General features: G+C 46.3%; 1 protein-coding gene across 1 annotated transcript; it reads left to right on the forward strand.

The window, feature by feature from the left end:
* The first annotated feature begins 5514 nt into the window (after positions 1–5514).
* On the forward strand, positions 5515–8030 carry LOC120881359 (microtubule-associated protein RP/EB family member 1-like). Its single transcript, XM_040265025.1, has one exon. It carries the CDS (start codon positions 5568–5570, stop codon positions 6372–6374), a length of 807 nt encoding a protein of 268 aa, XP_040120959.1. The 5' UTR covers positions 5515–5567; the 3' UTR covers positions 6375–8030.
* The last annotated feature ends 7211 nt before the right edge of the window (positions 8031–15241 follow it).

Below are 15241 nucleotides of genomic sequence, written 5' to 3' on the forward strand. Positions count from 1 at the left end.
ATGGCCCCTCCTGTGGGAGCATGCGGCCATCCCTCTGCATATCTGTCCTCTCCTTGGAAGGATCCGGACATACGGGATTAGGGCTCACCCAGCGACTTCGTTCTAACTTCATTTCCTCATTAACCATCCCCTCTCCAGAGCTTGACATTCAGAGTGCTGGGATTAGGGCTTTGGCTTGTGAATCTGGGGGACACGACCCAGCTCGTCACACGCAGGGAGCCCCACATTTGACCCTTGGGGTGCAGTAGCCTGGGGCACGTGCTCTGGGGTGCAGGGCTCTGCTCACCATCTCAGCGGTAGGGGTGGCTTCCACAGCTTCCCAGGCCTATCTATAGGGCAGTCTTCCCTTCAGTCCCAGGCACCAGTGGGGAGGTACCAAGTGAGCTCATCCCTGACACATGTCTGGGCCTCTTGGTTCCCACAGACCCACAGTGAGCTAGACTCGAGTGGGGCCCATCCTCATCTGGCCTCCACAGGCCCCACTCTGGCCAGCAGACCTTGGTGGCTGGCCAGGTCCCCACAGAAAATGTTAGCCATTCAGTCATATCTGACTCTGCGACCCCCAGGCTGTAGCCCACCTGGCTCCTCTGTCCTTGCCATTCTCCGGGCAAGAATAATGGAGTGGGTTGCCATTCTCTCCTCCAGGGGATCTTCCCGACTCAGGGATTGAATCCCAGTCTCTTGCATTGGGAGGCAACTTCTTTATCATCTGAGCCACGGGGGAAGCCCCACAGAGCTGGTAATAATTCCCGAGGGTCAGGGATTTCCTTTGCTCCAGGACAGTGGCTCTTGAAAATGGCTACAGGTCCATCTGGAGAAGCCCTGAGAACCACTCCATGGTCTCACCTGTGGCTGAATGACAGGTCCTTTCTCACCAGCCTGGAGACCACTGGGGAAAAGTCAGGTGTCTCCATTACCGTCACAGCTGGGTTTTGCCCGAATGTATATGCACACTCAGTCATGTCTGACTCTGTGACTCCATGGACTGTAGCCTACCAGGCTCCCTTGTCCATGGAATTTCCCAGGCAAGAATACTGGACTAGGTTGCCATTTCCTTCTCCAGGGGATCTTCTAGACCCAGGAATCAAACTCGCTTCTCTTGCATCTCCTGCATTGGTAGGCAGGTTCTTCACCAGCTCAGCCACAGGGGAAGACTTTGCCAGACTTCAGGAAGTCTTTGACCAAAAGACCTAGAATTTTCCTTAGCTATGCATCAGTTTCATTCTCAGGGCCCCTCCCCTAACAGTTCCTGGGGCTCAAAAAAATTCCGATTCCTCTCCTGCCTTCCAGGTGACATATTATTTGCTCCTGGTCTATCTCTAGCTTCTGGTGCTGACCCCTGGTATCCACCCCACCAGGACCCCTTGGTGATCCATGGCAGACTCTCCAGTCTGCAGAGGTCAGCCGCTGAAGGCGCATTGCCTCTGCATTTCTCCATAACTTGGTGCAAATCACACCTTCCCTCTTGAACTTCGAAAGGGTCCTTCACACCCTTGCTGCAACTCAAGAAGTTCCCCAACATACCCGTCTCCACTCGAGAGGAACATCGAGGGTCCCGCCAACATCAAGAGGAGCTCCGTTTCCGCCTCGTAGCTCGAGAGATGAGGGTTCCTTTCCCTGCTTTGTCGGGAAAGGATTCCTGGGGTTCCTGTCGCATCTCAAGAGGAGGCGCTCTCAACAGGAAAGTTGAGAGGAACTCAAGGGGTCATGCCACCATTCCCAAAGTCCCCCAAATGTCTCAGTCCACTCCAGAGGAACCTGATTTCCCTGCACTGCCTCGACTTTCACGCCGAGGATCGACTCACACCATGGTGGCACGTGTGACAGCCCTGTGGGAAAGCCTCGAGGGAAAGCCACAGATCCCTGTATCAATGCGACGGGAAGCCTGACACTGCTGCTACAGCTCGGGAGGAAAGTGGACGTGCATGTCCCCACTCGAGATGAGGACTGACTCCCCTGAGGAGACTCCAGAAGTACCCCAAGATCCATGTCAGCACTGGAGAGGAATCCTCAGGTTTCGGCAGGTTCAGGTGCAGGAAGTGCCCTGAATTTGGCTGGAGGGGCAGGGCGCAGGCTCACATACTAGGCCCCCCAACGGCCTCATTTCCAGGAGCCCAGACCTTTGCTCCACAGCAACTAACCTACCTTGGCAGCCCACTGCCCTCTCCTGTGCCAGGCCCCGCCTCCAGGCACGTCCATTGCCCGCCCCTGTGCCAGGCCCCGCCTCCAGCGCGTCCACTACCCTCTCCCGAGCCTGGCCCCGCCTCCAGGCGCACCGGTCTCCTGGGTTTGGGGAGGGAGGGACGCTCGAGGTGGTTTTTCCCCAGGGTCTCCAGGTGATCTTAATGCAGAGCAAGGCTTAGAACGATTGCCCCAGAGGCTTGCTCCGCGCGATGTGGTCCGGGTTAAGTAGCCTGGCGTCACCTGGGAGCTCGATTGGCTTGGAGAGCGTCAGTGCCCACGCAGGGCCTGATAAACCAGAGCCTGTGTTCCTCCGATGCCCTGACAGTTTGGAGTGTCCCGGCTGAGCACCTCCCACCAGGGCTCTCAAGCTGGAGCTGCGTCGGAATCCCGGAATCCCCCGGAAGGCCCTAAAAACCCGGATGGCTGGGCCCCGCCCCAGAGTCTCTGATGTAGCCTGTGTACTTGCAGCCTGTTCCCAGAAGGCGAGGATGCTGCCAGTCCAGGGATGCAAGAGGATGACCCCGGTGAAGCCCGACGTCCTGTTAGCCCTGCGTCCCCGGCCTGCTCTCACGGCTGCACCGCTAGCCCCAGGCTTGTGCAGGACCTCCCAGGTCTGACAGGCGCGAGGCCTGTTTCTAGGATGTTGCCCAGACCCCGCCAGGACAGCTGGGGAGGACGCAGATCCTCGTTTTGGGTCAGGAGGTGGTCGGCAAAGGGGCCCCACCTCCGCAGGAAGGGCCAGGTGGAGTCAGGCGACCAGAGGCTGCCCACGGATCCAGCAGGGAGGGAAGAGGGATAAAATGAAGGATCGCTGACGATTTTTCTGGACCACGGGGCCGTTTCCCGGGCGCTGTGGCCAGGAAGAGGGGTTTTCTGCGAAGGTTTGGACGGGTGCTGCCCCCACCGTGCTGCTCCAGGATTGGGATCTGTCCAGGAGTGAAAGAGCACAAAACCTGGGTTCACCATTAGCCTTCGGTCCTCACGGTCTCCTTTTCTCTGGCTAGAGAGACAGGATTTCTCTTGGGGTTTTGCCACCTGCACTGGCCTGTCACCCCCACACTGGGGGCGCCCTCTGGTGGGAACTGGGAGATGAAAGAGGAAGAACACCTTGGCAAGTCACCGCATGGAGTCTCTTGGGTCTGCTCTCTAACCTGCCTCGTTCTAGCCTGTCAGAGTCTTCACAGGTTGCTCACACCGGAAGTCTCTCCTAGTCTTCGGGAGGCTGGTTTGCCGGGTGTAGAGATCTGAGCTTCAGGTGTATAAAGGCATCTGTCACTTCAGTTGTTTTCGACTCTGTGCGACCCTGTGGACTGCAGCCTGCTAATCTTCTCCGTATACATTTAAATCCTTCTGAATTTGAATCTGTGCCATGGTGTCTTTACTTACAGAAAATTCCCAACCATTACTTTTTTCAAATGTATCTCCTGCCCATTCTTGCTTCTCCTTCTGTGACTCCAGTTGTTGCCAATTTTATGTTGTATGTGTGAGTGGCTCAGTTTTTTCCAACGCTTTGCGATCCCATGGACTGTCCGTGGAATTCTCCAGGCAAGAATACTGGAGTGGCTTGCCATGTTAGGCCATTTGAAATCATTGCAGGCTTTTGTTTGCTCTGTTCTGTTGGGGGTGAGGCCCATCTTTCCTCTCTGTTTAGTCTGGGTTATTTCCATGGTTTTATCTCAAAGCTCATGGTTCTTCCCCTTGTCTGTACTGAGTCTCCTCATGAGACTGTTGAAGATCCTTCATCTCTGTTCCCCTGTTTTTATTTCCAGAATTTCCATGGGCCCCTTCTGTGTCCATCTCTGTGCTCAGTCTCCACTCTTTTCTTCACGTTATCTTTCCTCTAGAGGCTTAATATCAATTCGGTCTGACAACCCCAGCATTTGAGTCACATCTGAATCTGGTTCTGGTGATTTTGTGTCTTGATTGTGGGAGTTTTTCCTTCTTTTTTGTGTGTTTTGTAATGACTGAGAGAAAGATACTGTCTGGAGGGCAATAGAGACTGCGGTTAACAGTATTTATATCTGGAAATGGACATTTTTCTTCTGTTTGGCTGCTATTGAAGGGGTCAGGCAGCTACGGGGCTGACTGGCTCTGGGTTTTGTGGTTGCCATGGTTACCTTTAGTGCCCACTGACCTCACATTCCTCAGCATCACCCGTGCTGAGGGTGGAGGATGGTTTGCTGGGAGGTTTTTCTCAGTGTCCCCACTCCGCCTGGAACTCCAGGCCTGCCCTGCGCATCTGCACCATGGGGAGGGCCTCTGTCCAGGCTCACTCCCCTCAGTGTGGTGGACCCTCCAGCTTGCTTCTGGGCACTGACTGCTCTGGAATGGGGGGGGTGGGGGGTGGGTCGGGCTCACTGTTGCCGTGATGTAGGTTCACATGGACGCAGATCTCATGTCCTTGCACTTTGGGGTGGGACTTAGTGACCCTGTTTCCTCTCCAGAGACAGAATACCACTAAGGGGCTGGGCCTGGATGTACTCTGACAATAATGACAGTGAGGTGACACCTTTAAAGACTTTAGGCTCAGACTTCTATACCCAGAAAGCCGTCCTTCTAATATTGAGAGACTTCTGGTGCAGACAAGACAAAGTGAACATCTCTCTGAGGAGCCTGAAAGCTTCAGTCTGAAAGTAAGAGCAGACCGATTAGGGAGAGGACCCTAAACTTAAACACTGGAAAGTCAAAATCCCGGTTTTCTGATGGGTTTAAGAAAAGTTGTAATTTTTAGGTTGTCCAACTTTTCTCATTTGTAGACCAGGATAATGATCATCCCAGCTTTCCACATCCTAGGCAGAACTCACCCTCCACAGGATTTTGCTTCTTGAGTTTTCTTAGAGACCTAATATGTGCTCAAGCTTTGTAAATATTCCAAGGTGATGAAAAATATTACATACAGCTTTCTTTGGCTTCCAAGTTCTCTCTCTATGCGTTCAGTTCAGTTCAGTCACTCAGTCGTGTCTGACTCTTTGCGACCCCATGGACTAAAGCACTACAGGTTTCCCTGTCTATCACCAACTCCTGGTGCTTGCTCAAACTCATGTCCATTGAGTCAGTGATGACATACAAGCATCTCATCCTCTGAAGTCCCCTTCTCCTCCAGCCTTCAATCTTTCCCAGCATCGGGGACTTTTCCAGTGAGTCAGTTCTTTGCATCATGTGGCCAAAGTGTTGGAGCTTAAGCTTCAGCATCAGTCCTTCCAATGAATATTTAGGACTGATTTCCTTTAGGATGGACTGGTTTGATCTCTTTGCAGTCCAAGGGCCTCACAAGAGTCTCCTCCAACACCACAGTTCAAAAGCATCAATTCGGAGGTCATTGCGCGGGCGGGCGGGCAGGGTCAGGCGGTTTGAAGAGACGAAGACCGAACCGGAGCCGGAAGATGGCAGTGAACGTGTACTCAACGTCGGTCACCAGCGATAACCTCAGTCGACATGACATGCTGGCCTGGATCAATGAGTCTCTGCAGTTGAATCTGACAAAGATCGAACAGTTGTGCTCAGGGGCTGCCTATTGTCAGTTTATGGACATGTTGTTCCCTGGCTCCATTGCCTTGAAGAAAGTGAAATTCCAAGCTAAGTTAGAACATGAATACATCCAGAACTTCAAAATACTACAAGCAGGTTTTAAGAGAATGGGTGTTGACAAAATAATTCCTGTGGACAAATTAGTAAAAGGAAAGTTTCAGGACAATTTTGAATTCGTTCAGTGGTTCAAGAAGTTTTTTGATGCAAACTATGATGGAAAAGAGTATGACCCTGTAGCTGCCAGACGAGGTCAAGAAACTGCAGTGGCCCCCTCCCTTGTTGCTCCCGCTCTGAACAAACCGAAGAAACCTCTCAGCTCTAGCAGTGCAGCTCCACAGAGGCCCATTGCAACACACAGAACTACTGCAACCCCTAAGGCTGGCCCGGGTGTGGTGCGGAAGAATCCTGGTGTAGGGAATGGAGATGACGAAGCAGCTGAATTGATGCAGCAGGTCAATGTATTGAAGCTTACTGTGGAAGACTTGGAGAAGGAGAGAGACTTCTATTTTGGAAAGCTGAGGAACATTGAGTTGATTTGCCAGGAGAACGAGGGGGAGAACAACCCTGTACTGCAGAGGATCATGGACATTCTCTACGCCACAGACGAAGGCTTCGTGATACCTGATGAAGGGGGCCCACAGGAGGAACAGGAAGAGTATTAATAGCCTGGACCAGCCGAGCAACATCTGAATTCTTCACTCCAAATCATGTGCTTAACTGTAAAATACTCCCTTTTATTATTCTTAGAGGACTCACTGGTTTCTTTTCATAAGCAAAAGTACCTCTTCTAAAAGTGCACTTTGCAGAAGTTTCACTCCTTTTCCAATAAGTTTGAGTTAGGAGCGTTTACCTTGTAGCAGAGCAGTATTAACATCTAGTTGGTTCACCCAGGGAACAAAGAGGCTGACCATGGGGCTCACTTTGTGGATGCTGGTAGCACTGATAGCTGGAGAAGGTGGAGACCTCAGTAGAGAAATGTAAAGACTGATTTGAATTTTAAGTTAATGTGAAATCTTGGCAGAGAACGTTTTAATAAATAAATGCCTTAAGAGTATTTAAAAGATGCTTCCATATTTCAAAATATAAGATGTGTGTTTGACATTGTGTCTGGGAAGGAAGGGCTGGAACCTGGAGCCTTTGGGACCTGCTGTTCCCAGCCTTCACAGGACTGCTTGATCCTCATAAGCCCAGATGTTGGCCCAAAAGCAAAATTTGAAAAGTTACTTTGTAAGCCATTTTGATGTCCTTGACCAATAGCATGCCTGCTAAGAAGCAAGAGGCATTGTTGCCTGGATGAATAGGGGGTGTGTTTCAGGCCTGAGACGTCTGAGTCAAAGAGCTTGATTTTCATTGAGCATTTCTCTGGTGATTTTTCCAGTTATCCCTGATAATTCTGTGTACTGTGCGTGTTTTTTTTTTTTTTTTTATTGAATGAGGTGTGTCCAGTTTTTAAACCTAACAACTACTTTTGGGGACTTGCCCACATCTCTGGGATTTGAATGGGGGCTGTGTCCTGTTTTACTGTCTTTTAAGTTTACATTTAACATGTTCCTCTTCTCTGCTCCCCTTGCCCACTGGGGACTCCTCTTTGGCTCCTTAAAATTTGCTGCTTAGAGTGGAAGTTCAGCAGGCAGGTGATCATACTGCAAGTTCTTTCTGGACCTCTGGCAAAGGGAGTGATCAGTGAAGGCCAGCACTCCCTTGGGATCTGCAAGGCTGGGTGTTTTCGGTATCTGCTGTCCACAGCCCTCCACTGTTATCGCAATACTTTGCCAGTGCACTAATCTCTTTGGAGATAAAGATGTTAGCGTGTTACTAAATGTTAATTTTCTTTTGCAGAAAATAGAGTACCGTGTCTGAATTAATTATTAATATTTAAAATATTTCATTCCTTAACCCCCTCATTTGCTTTGCTCACAGCCGACTCAGTTCCTTTGTTTGGCAGAGTTCTGCGACGTGTGTGTCACCCACTGCTGAGACTGTTCAGCCCCTGATGTATGTGTATTGATTTGTTTCTGGTGGTAGCTTGTCCTGAAATGTGTGTAGCAAGCAGGTATTTGATGATAAAATTGTTGTGTAGTGCATGCTCTGTGTGGAATTCAGAGGAAAACCCAGATTCAGTGATTAACAATGCCAAAAAATGCAAGTAACTAGCCATTGTTCTAATAACAGTGGTGCTATTTCTCTTTTGTGGCCTTTTAGACTTTTGTTGCCCTAAAATTCCATTTTGTTGGGAACCCATTTTCCACCTGGTCTTTCTTGACAGGGTTTTTTTTCTATTTTTAAACAGTTTCTAAATAAAATTCTGTATTTCAAGAGAAAAAAAAAAAAGCATCAATTCTTCAGCTGTCAGTTATCTTTATAGTCCAGCTCTCACATCCATACATGACTATTGGGAAAACCATAGCTTTAACTAGACAGACCTTTGTCAGCAAAGTAATGTCTCTGCTTTTTAATATGCTGTCTAGGTTGGTCATAGCTTTTTTTCCTAGAAGCAAGTGTCATTTCATGGCTACAGTCACCATCTGCAGTGATTTTGGAGCCCAAGAAAAGAAAGTCTGTCACTGTTTTCATTGTTTCTCATCTGTTTGCCATGAAGTGATGGGACCAGATGCCACGATCTTGAATGTTGAGTTTTAAGCCAGCTTTTTCACTCTCCTCTTTCACCTTCATCAAGAGACTCTTTAATTCCTCTTTGCTTTCTGCCATAAGGATGGTGTCATCTGCATATCTGAGGTTATTGATATTTCTCTCGACAGTCTTGATTCCAACTTGTGATTCATCCAGCCTGGCATTTCGCATGATGTATTCTGCATATAAGTTAAATAAGCAAGATGACAAAATACAGCCTTCATGAACTCCTTTCCCAGTTTTGAACCAGTCTGTTATTCCATGTCCAGTTCTAACTGTTGCTTCTTGACCTGTATACAGATTTCTCAGGAGGCAGGTAAGGTGGTCTGGTATTCCGATATCTTTAAGAATTTTTTACATTTGTTATGATCCACACAGTCAAAGGCTTTAGTGTAGTCAATGAAGCAGAAGTAGATGTTTTTTTTTCTGGAATTCTCTTGCTTTTTCTATGATCCAATGGATGTTGGCAATTTGATCTCTGGTTCCTCTGCCTTTTCTAAATCCAGCTTGAACATCTGGAAGTTCTCAGTTCATATACTATTGAAGCCTAGCTTGGAGAATTTTGAGCATTACTTTGCTAGCATGTGAGATGAGTGCAATTGTGCGGTAGTTTGAGCATTCTTTGGCATTGCCTTTCTTTGGGATTGGAATGAAAACTGACCTTTTCCAGTCCTATGGCCACTACTGAGTTTTCCAAATTTGCTGACATATTGAGTGCAGCACTTTCACAGCATCATCTTCTAGGATTTGAAATAGCTCAACTGGAATTCCATCACCTCCAGTAGCTTTGTTGTAGTGATGCTTCCTAAGGCCCACTTGACTTCACATTCCAGGATGTCTGGCTCTAGGTGAGTGATCACACCGTCATGAGTATCTGGGTCATTAAGATCTTTTTTTTTGTACCATTATTTTGTGTATTCTTGCCGCCTCTTAATATCTTCTGCTTCTGTTAGGTCCATATCATTTCTGTTCCTTATTGTGCCTATCTTTGTATGAAATGTTCCCTTGGTATCTCTAATTTTCTTGAAGAGATCTCTAGTCTTTCCCATTCTACTGTTTTCCTCTGTTTCTTTGCACTGATCACTTAGGAAGGCTTTCTTATCTCTCCTTGCTATTCTTTGGAACTCTGCATTCAGATGGGTATCTTTCCTTTTCTTCTTTGCCTTTCACTTCTCTTCTTTTCTCAGCTATTTGTAAGTCCTCCTTAGGCAATCATTTTACCTCTTTGCATTTCTTCTTCTTGGGGATGGTTTTGATCACCACCTCCTGTACAATGTTACAAACCTCTCTCCATAGTTCTTTAGGCACTCTATCAGATCTAATCTCTTGAATCTATTTGTCACTGTATAATTGTAAGGGATTTGATTTAGGTCATACCTGAATGGTCTAGTGGTTCTCCCTGCTTTCCTCAGTGCTCCCAGTTCTGTTTTTGCTGACTATATAGTTTCTCCATTCTTGGCTCCAAAGAATATAATCAATCTGGTTTCAGTATTGACCATCTGGTGATGTCCATGTGTAGAGTTGTCTTTTGTGTTGTTGGAAGAGGATGTTTGCTATGACCAGTGCATTCTCTTGGCAAGACTCTGTTAACCTTTGCCCTGCTTCATTTTGTACTCCAAGGCAAAACTTGCCCATTACTCCAGTTTTCTCTTGACTTCCTACTTTTGCATTCCAGTCCCCTATGATGAAAAGGACATCTTTTTTTTTTTTTTTGGTGTTAGTTCTAGAAAGTCTTGTAGGTTTTCATAGAAGCATTCAGCTTCTTCAGCATTGGTGGTTGGGGCCTAGACTTGGATTTACTGTGATATTGAATGGTTTGCCTTGGAAACGAACAGAGATCATTCTGTTGTTTTTGAGATTGCACCCAAGTACTGCATTTTGGACTCTCTTGTTGACTGTGAAGGCTACTCCATTTCTTCTAAGGGATTCTTGCCCACAGTAGTAGATAAGATGGTCATCTGAATTAAATTTACTCATTCCAGTTCATTTTAGTTCACTGATTCCTAAACGGTCAGTGTTCGTTCTTGCCATCTCCTGTGTGACTATTTCCAATTTACCTTGATTCATGGACCTAACATTCCAGGTTGCTATGCAATATTGTCATTTATAGCATCGGACTTTACTTCCATCACCAGTCACATCCACAACTGGGCACTGTTTTCTCTTTGGCTCAGCCTCTTCATTCTTCTCTGAGCTACTTCTCCACTGATTTCCAGTCACATATTGGGCACCTACCGACCTGGGGAGTTCATCTTTCAGTGTCCTCTCTTGTTGCCTTTTCATACTGTTCATGGGGCTCTCAAGGCAAGAATACTGAAGTGGTTTTCCATTCCCTTCTCCAGAACACCATGTTTTGTCAGAACTCACCACAATGACCTGTCCATCTTGGGTGGCCCTACACACGGCATGGCTCCTAGTTTCATTGAGTTAGACAAGGCTGTGATTCAAGTGATCAGTTTGGTTAGTTTTCTGTAATTGTGGTTTCCATCTTGTTTGTCTGCCCTCTGATGGATAAGGGTAGGAGGCTTATGGAAGCTTCCTGGATGGGAGATACTGGCTGTGGAGGAATCTGGGTCTTGCTCTGATGTGTGGGGCCATGCTCAGTAAATCTTTAATCCAGTTTTCTATTGACAGGTGGGGTTGTGTTCCCTCCCTGTAGTTTCTGTTCAGTTCAGTCACTCAATGGTGTCTGACTCTTTGCAACCCCATGGACTGCAGCACACCAGGCCTCCCGTCTATCACCAACTCCCAGAACTTACTCAAATTCACATCCATCGAGTCGGTGATGCCATCCAATCATCTGATCCTCTGTCGTCCCCTTCTCCTCTCGCCTTCAATCTTTCCCAGCATCAGGGTCTTTTCCAATGAGTCAGTTCTTCATATCCAGGTGGCCAAAGTATTAGAGTTTCAGCTTCACCATCAGTTTTTCCAGTGAATATTCAGGACTGATTTCCTTTAGGATGGACTGGTTGGCCGGAGGCATTAGTGGTTGGGGTGCCCTGTAGTTTGGCCTGAGGCCAAACTATGGTAGGGGTAATGGAAACCTCCTTCAAAAGGACTTATGCCAAGACTGTTGTATTCAGTGCCCTGACCCCACAGCATGCCACTCTCGACTCATGCCTCTGCCAGAGACTTCTGGACACTCACAGGCAAGTGTGGCTCAATCTCTTGTGGGGTCACTGCTCCTTTCTCCTGGGTCTCACAAGGTTTTGTTTGTGCCCTCCAACAGTCTGTTTCCCCAGTCCTGTGGAAGTTCAATAATCAAATCCCACTGGTCTTCAAAGTCAATTTCCCTGGGGGTTCTAAGTCCTTTTGCTGGATCCAGGTTGAGAAATCTGTTGTGGGCCCCAGCACTTTTGCAACAGTGCGAGAACTTCTTTGGTATAATTGTTCTCCAGTTTATGGGTTGTCAGCTTGGTGGCTCTATGGTGGGGCTCACACGCCTCTCAGGTCTGCTGCAGCCAAAGCCCTTGCCCCTGCAGCAGGCTACTGCTGACCCATGCCTCCTCAGGAGATGCCCAAACACTCAAAGGCGGGTCTGGCTCAGTCCCTTGTGGGGTCCCTGGGTCCTGGTGTGCACAACATTTTGCTTGAACCCTCCAAGCATCTCTGGCTGGTATGAAGTTTGATTCTAAATGTGATTTCAACCCTCCCAGTGTCTTGTTGGGGCTTCTCCTTTGCACTGAGTCGTGAGGAATCTTTTTTCGGTGGGATCCAACATTCTCCTGTCGATGGTTGTTCAGCGATTAGTTGCAGTTTTGGAGTTCTCACAGGAGAAGATAAGTGAATGTCCTTCTACTCCACCATGTTGTAATACAAGGTGCAAGCTTATTATCGCAAGATTATTATGTTACTCAGATCTTCTAAATGCTTACTTAGTTTTTGTCACTGTGACATCTTTCAGAAAGAAGATGGACTTTCACACAAACTTTGGTCCAGCCGTCAAGACTGATAACAATACATACACACTAAGAAAGTATGGAAATGTTTATCCTTTACACAAGGAGGCCTTTTGGGGTGAGCAGTGCAGGCCCCTCAAGCTGGTCTAAACATGACTTGAGAGCCAAGAAAGGAGATGCACCTGGGCTTCTGTTGTGTTAGGGGTGGGGCCTTGGTGAGGGTTCCATCACGGGCAGGTGCCTCCTGTATGGTTTGAATTTCCCACTTGTACCAAGGGAGGCAGTGTCCAGGCTTTCTTTTCTGTCCGCTAAGATGAGGGGAGAAAGAAAAGACTCAAAGATGTCAGCAATTACCTAGAGGGCTGGGATGCAGGGAGGTGGGAGGGAGGTCCTAGAGGGAGGGGATATATTTATACATATAGCTGATTCCTTTCATTGTACAGCAGAAACTAATACAGAAAAATATCAATAACCTCAGATATGCAGATGACACTACTCTTATGGCAGAAAGTGAAGAACTAAAGAGCCTCTTGATGAAAGTGAAAGGAGAGTGAAAAGGTTGGCTTAAAGCTCAACATTCAGAAAACTAAGATCATGGCATCTGGTTCCATCACTTCATGGCAAATAGACGGGGAAACAGAGGAAACAGTGGCTGATTTTATTTTGGGGGGCTCGAAAATCACTGCAGATGGTGGTAATTGCAGCCATGAAATTAAAAGATGCTTGCTCCTTAGAAGGAAAGTTATGACCAACCTAGATAGCATATTAAAAAGCAGAGACATTACTTTGTAAACAAAGGTCCATCTAGTCAAGGCTATGGTTTTTCCAGTAGTCATGATTGGATGTGAGAGTTGGACTATAAAGAAAGCTGAGTGCCAAAGAATTGATGCTTTTGAACTGTGGTGTTGGAGAAGTCTCTTGAGAGTCCCTTGGGCTGCATGGAGATCCAACCAGTCCATCCTAAAGGAAATCAGTCCTGGGTGTTCACTGGAAGGACTGATGCTGAAGCTGAAACTTCAGTACTTTGGCCATCTGATGTGAAGGGCTGACTCATTGGAAAAGACCCTGATGTTGGGAAGGATTGAGGGCAGGAGGAGAAGGGGAAGACAGAGGATGAGATGGTTGGATGGCATCACTGACTCAGTGGACGTGAGTTAGGGTGGACTCCAGGAGTTGGTGATGGACAGGGAGGCCTGGCGTGCTTTAGTCCATGGGGTTGCAAAGAGTTGGACATGACTGAGCGACTGAACTGAACTGAATTACACTTCAATAATAAATAAAAATTTAAAAATAATAAAATAATCAACAACAGCCTACTGCAGTGCACAAGGAACTCTACTCAGCACTCTGTAATAACCTATATGGGGAAGAACTGAAAAAGAATGGATATATGGGTATGTAAAACTGAATCAAGTTGCTTTATACCTGAAACTAATACAACATTGTAAATCAGCTATACTCCAATATAAAATAAAAATTAAAAATATTAATGGAAAAAAAATATTAATGGATAAAAAGGGATTCCAATTTTTTCTTTGTGATGATCTTCCGGTCAATAAAGTGAATAACCTAGAACAAGCAAGCAAAAAACAAACAAACAAAAAAACAGAGTCAGACTCCTATTTGCAGTTTCCTACCTGCTTCTTGGTGGAATGGACCTGTTACTAATGTATTGATAATGTGTCTCTTTGATGCTGAGGTTGAAGCTCCAATACTTTTGCCACCTGATGCAAAGAACTGACTCATTGGAAAAGACCCTGATGCTGGGAAAGACTGAAGGCAGGAGGAGAAGCGGACAACAGAAGATGAGATGGTTGGATGGCATCACCAACTCAATGGACATGAGTTTGAGCAAGGTCTAGGAGATGGTGATGGACAGGGAAGCCTGGCATGCTGCAGTCCATGGGGTCACAAAGAGTTGGACACAACTGAACAACTGAACTGAACTGAATGTATCTCTCATTGTCCATTTGATGCTTTGTGATTTGAAATGTATTTTATCTGATATAAAAGTTGTTATAAGCTATAGCGAATTTGCCTTTTATTTTTACCTTTTCTTCTACTCTTCAGTTGTATCTCTTACAAACATAGTTGTACTTTTTTGACACATTTGGGAAGCAACTGTCTTTAAATGGAACAACTTAATCCACTAATATCTAGTGTGATTACTGGTAGTTATTTATTCTTGGGTTTCTCAGGTAGTGCTAGTGGTAAAGAATCTGTCTGTCAATGCAGGAGACACAAGAGATGCGAGTTTGATCCTTGGGTTGGGGAAGATCCCCTAGAGTAGGAAATGGCAACCCACTCCAGTATTCTCGCCTGGAGAATCCCCATGGACAGAGGAGCCTGGTGGGCTACAGTCCAAGGAGTCACAAAGAGTCAGACATGTCTGAGCATCTAAGCACACACGCAGCACATGAGGTGGCAGGTCAATAACCATTAACAGAACACCATTACTGGGGGCCTCAAGTTCACTAAAATATCTTCATATACAATATTCAGAATAGAACATTCATGGAGAAAACCAGAAATCAAATGATCAAAACCAAGGGGAAAGAAATATGTATATATTAATAATAAATCCACTGACATTATTAGATAGGTTTAAAAATAACTTTAAATAATATGTTCAAGGAAATAGTTTATGAGATGGAAATCTTCAGCCGAAAAGTGAAATCTATACAAAAATAGAAATTTGTAAACAAAAATGCAATTGTTGAAACTAGATGAGTTTAACGACAGATTAGACACAGTGGAAGAGATGATTCTGAACTGGAAGTTAGGTTAGAAGAAAATAGAAGCAGAGGGAGTGGATTTTCCCAAGAAAATGAGAAATAACTTTCAAACCACTGCAAGAACAACACATCAACTAAATGTAACCAATTAACATAGTCATAAAAACAGGTAAAAGGAAACAGTAGAAAATAACAGAAGATATTTACGTAGCACTTACATAACTTGCACTCTCCTACCTTTATATAGATTAATGGAATGAGGTA

Source organism: Oryx dammah, unplaced genomic scaffold (assembly GCF_014754425.2).
Source record: "Oryx dammah isolate SB20612 unplaced genomic scaffold, SCBI_Odam_1.1 HiC_scaffold_2, whole genome shotgun sequence".
In the NCBI taxonomy this organism is placed as follows: Eukaryota; Metazoa; Chordata; class Mammalia; order Artiodactyla; family Bovidae; genus Oryx; species Oryx dammah.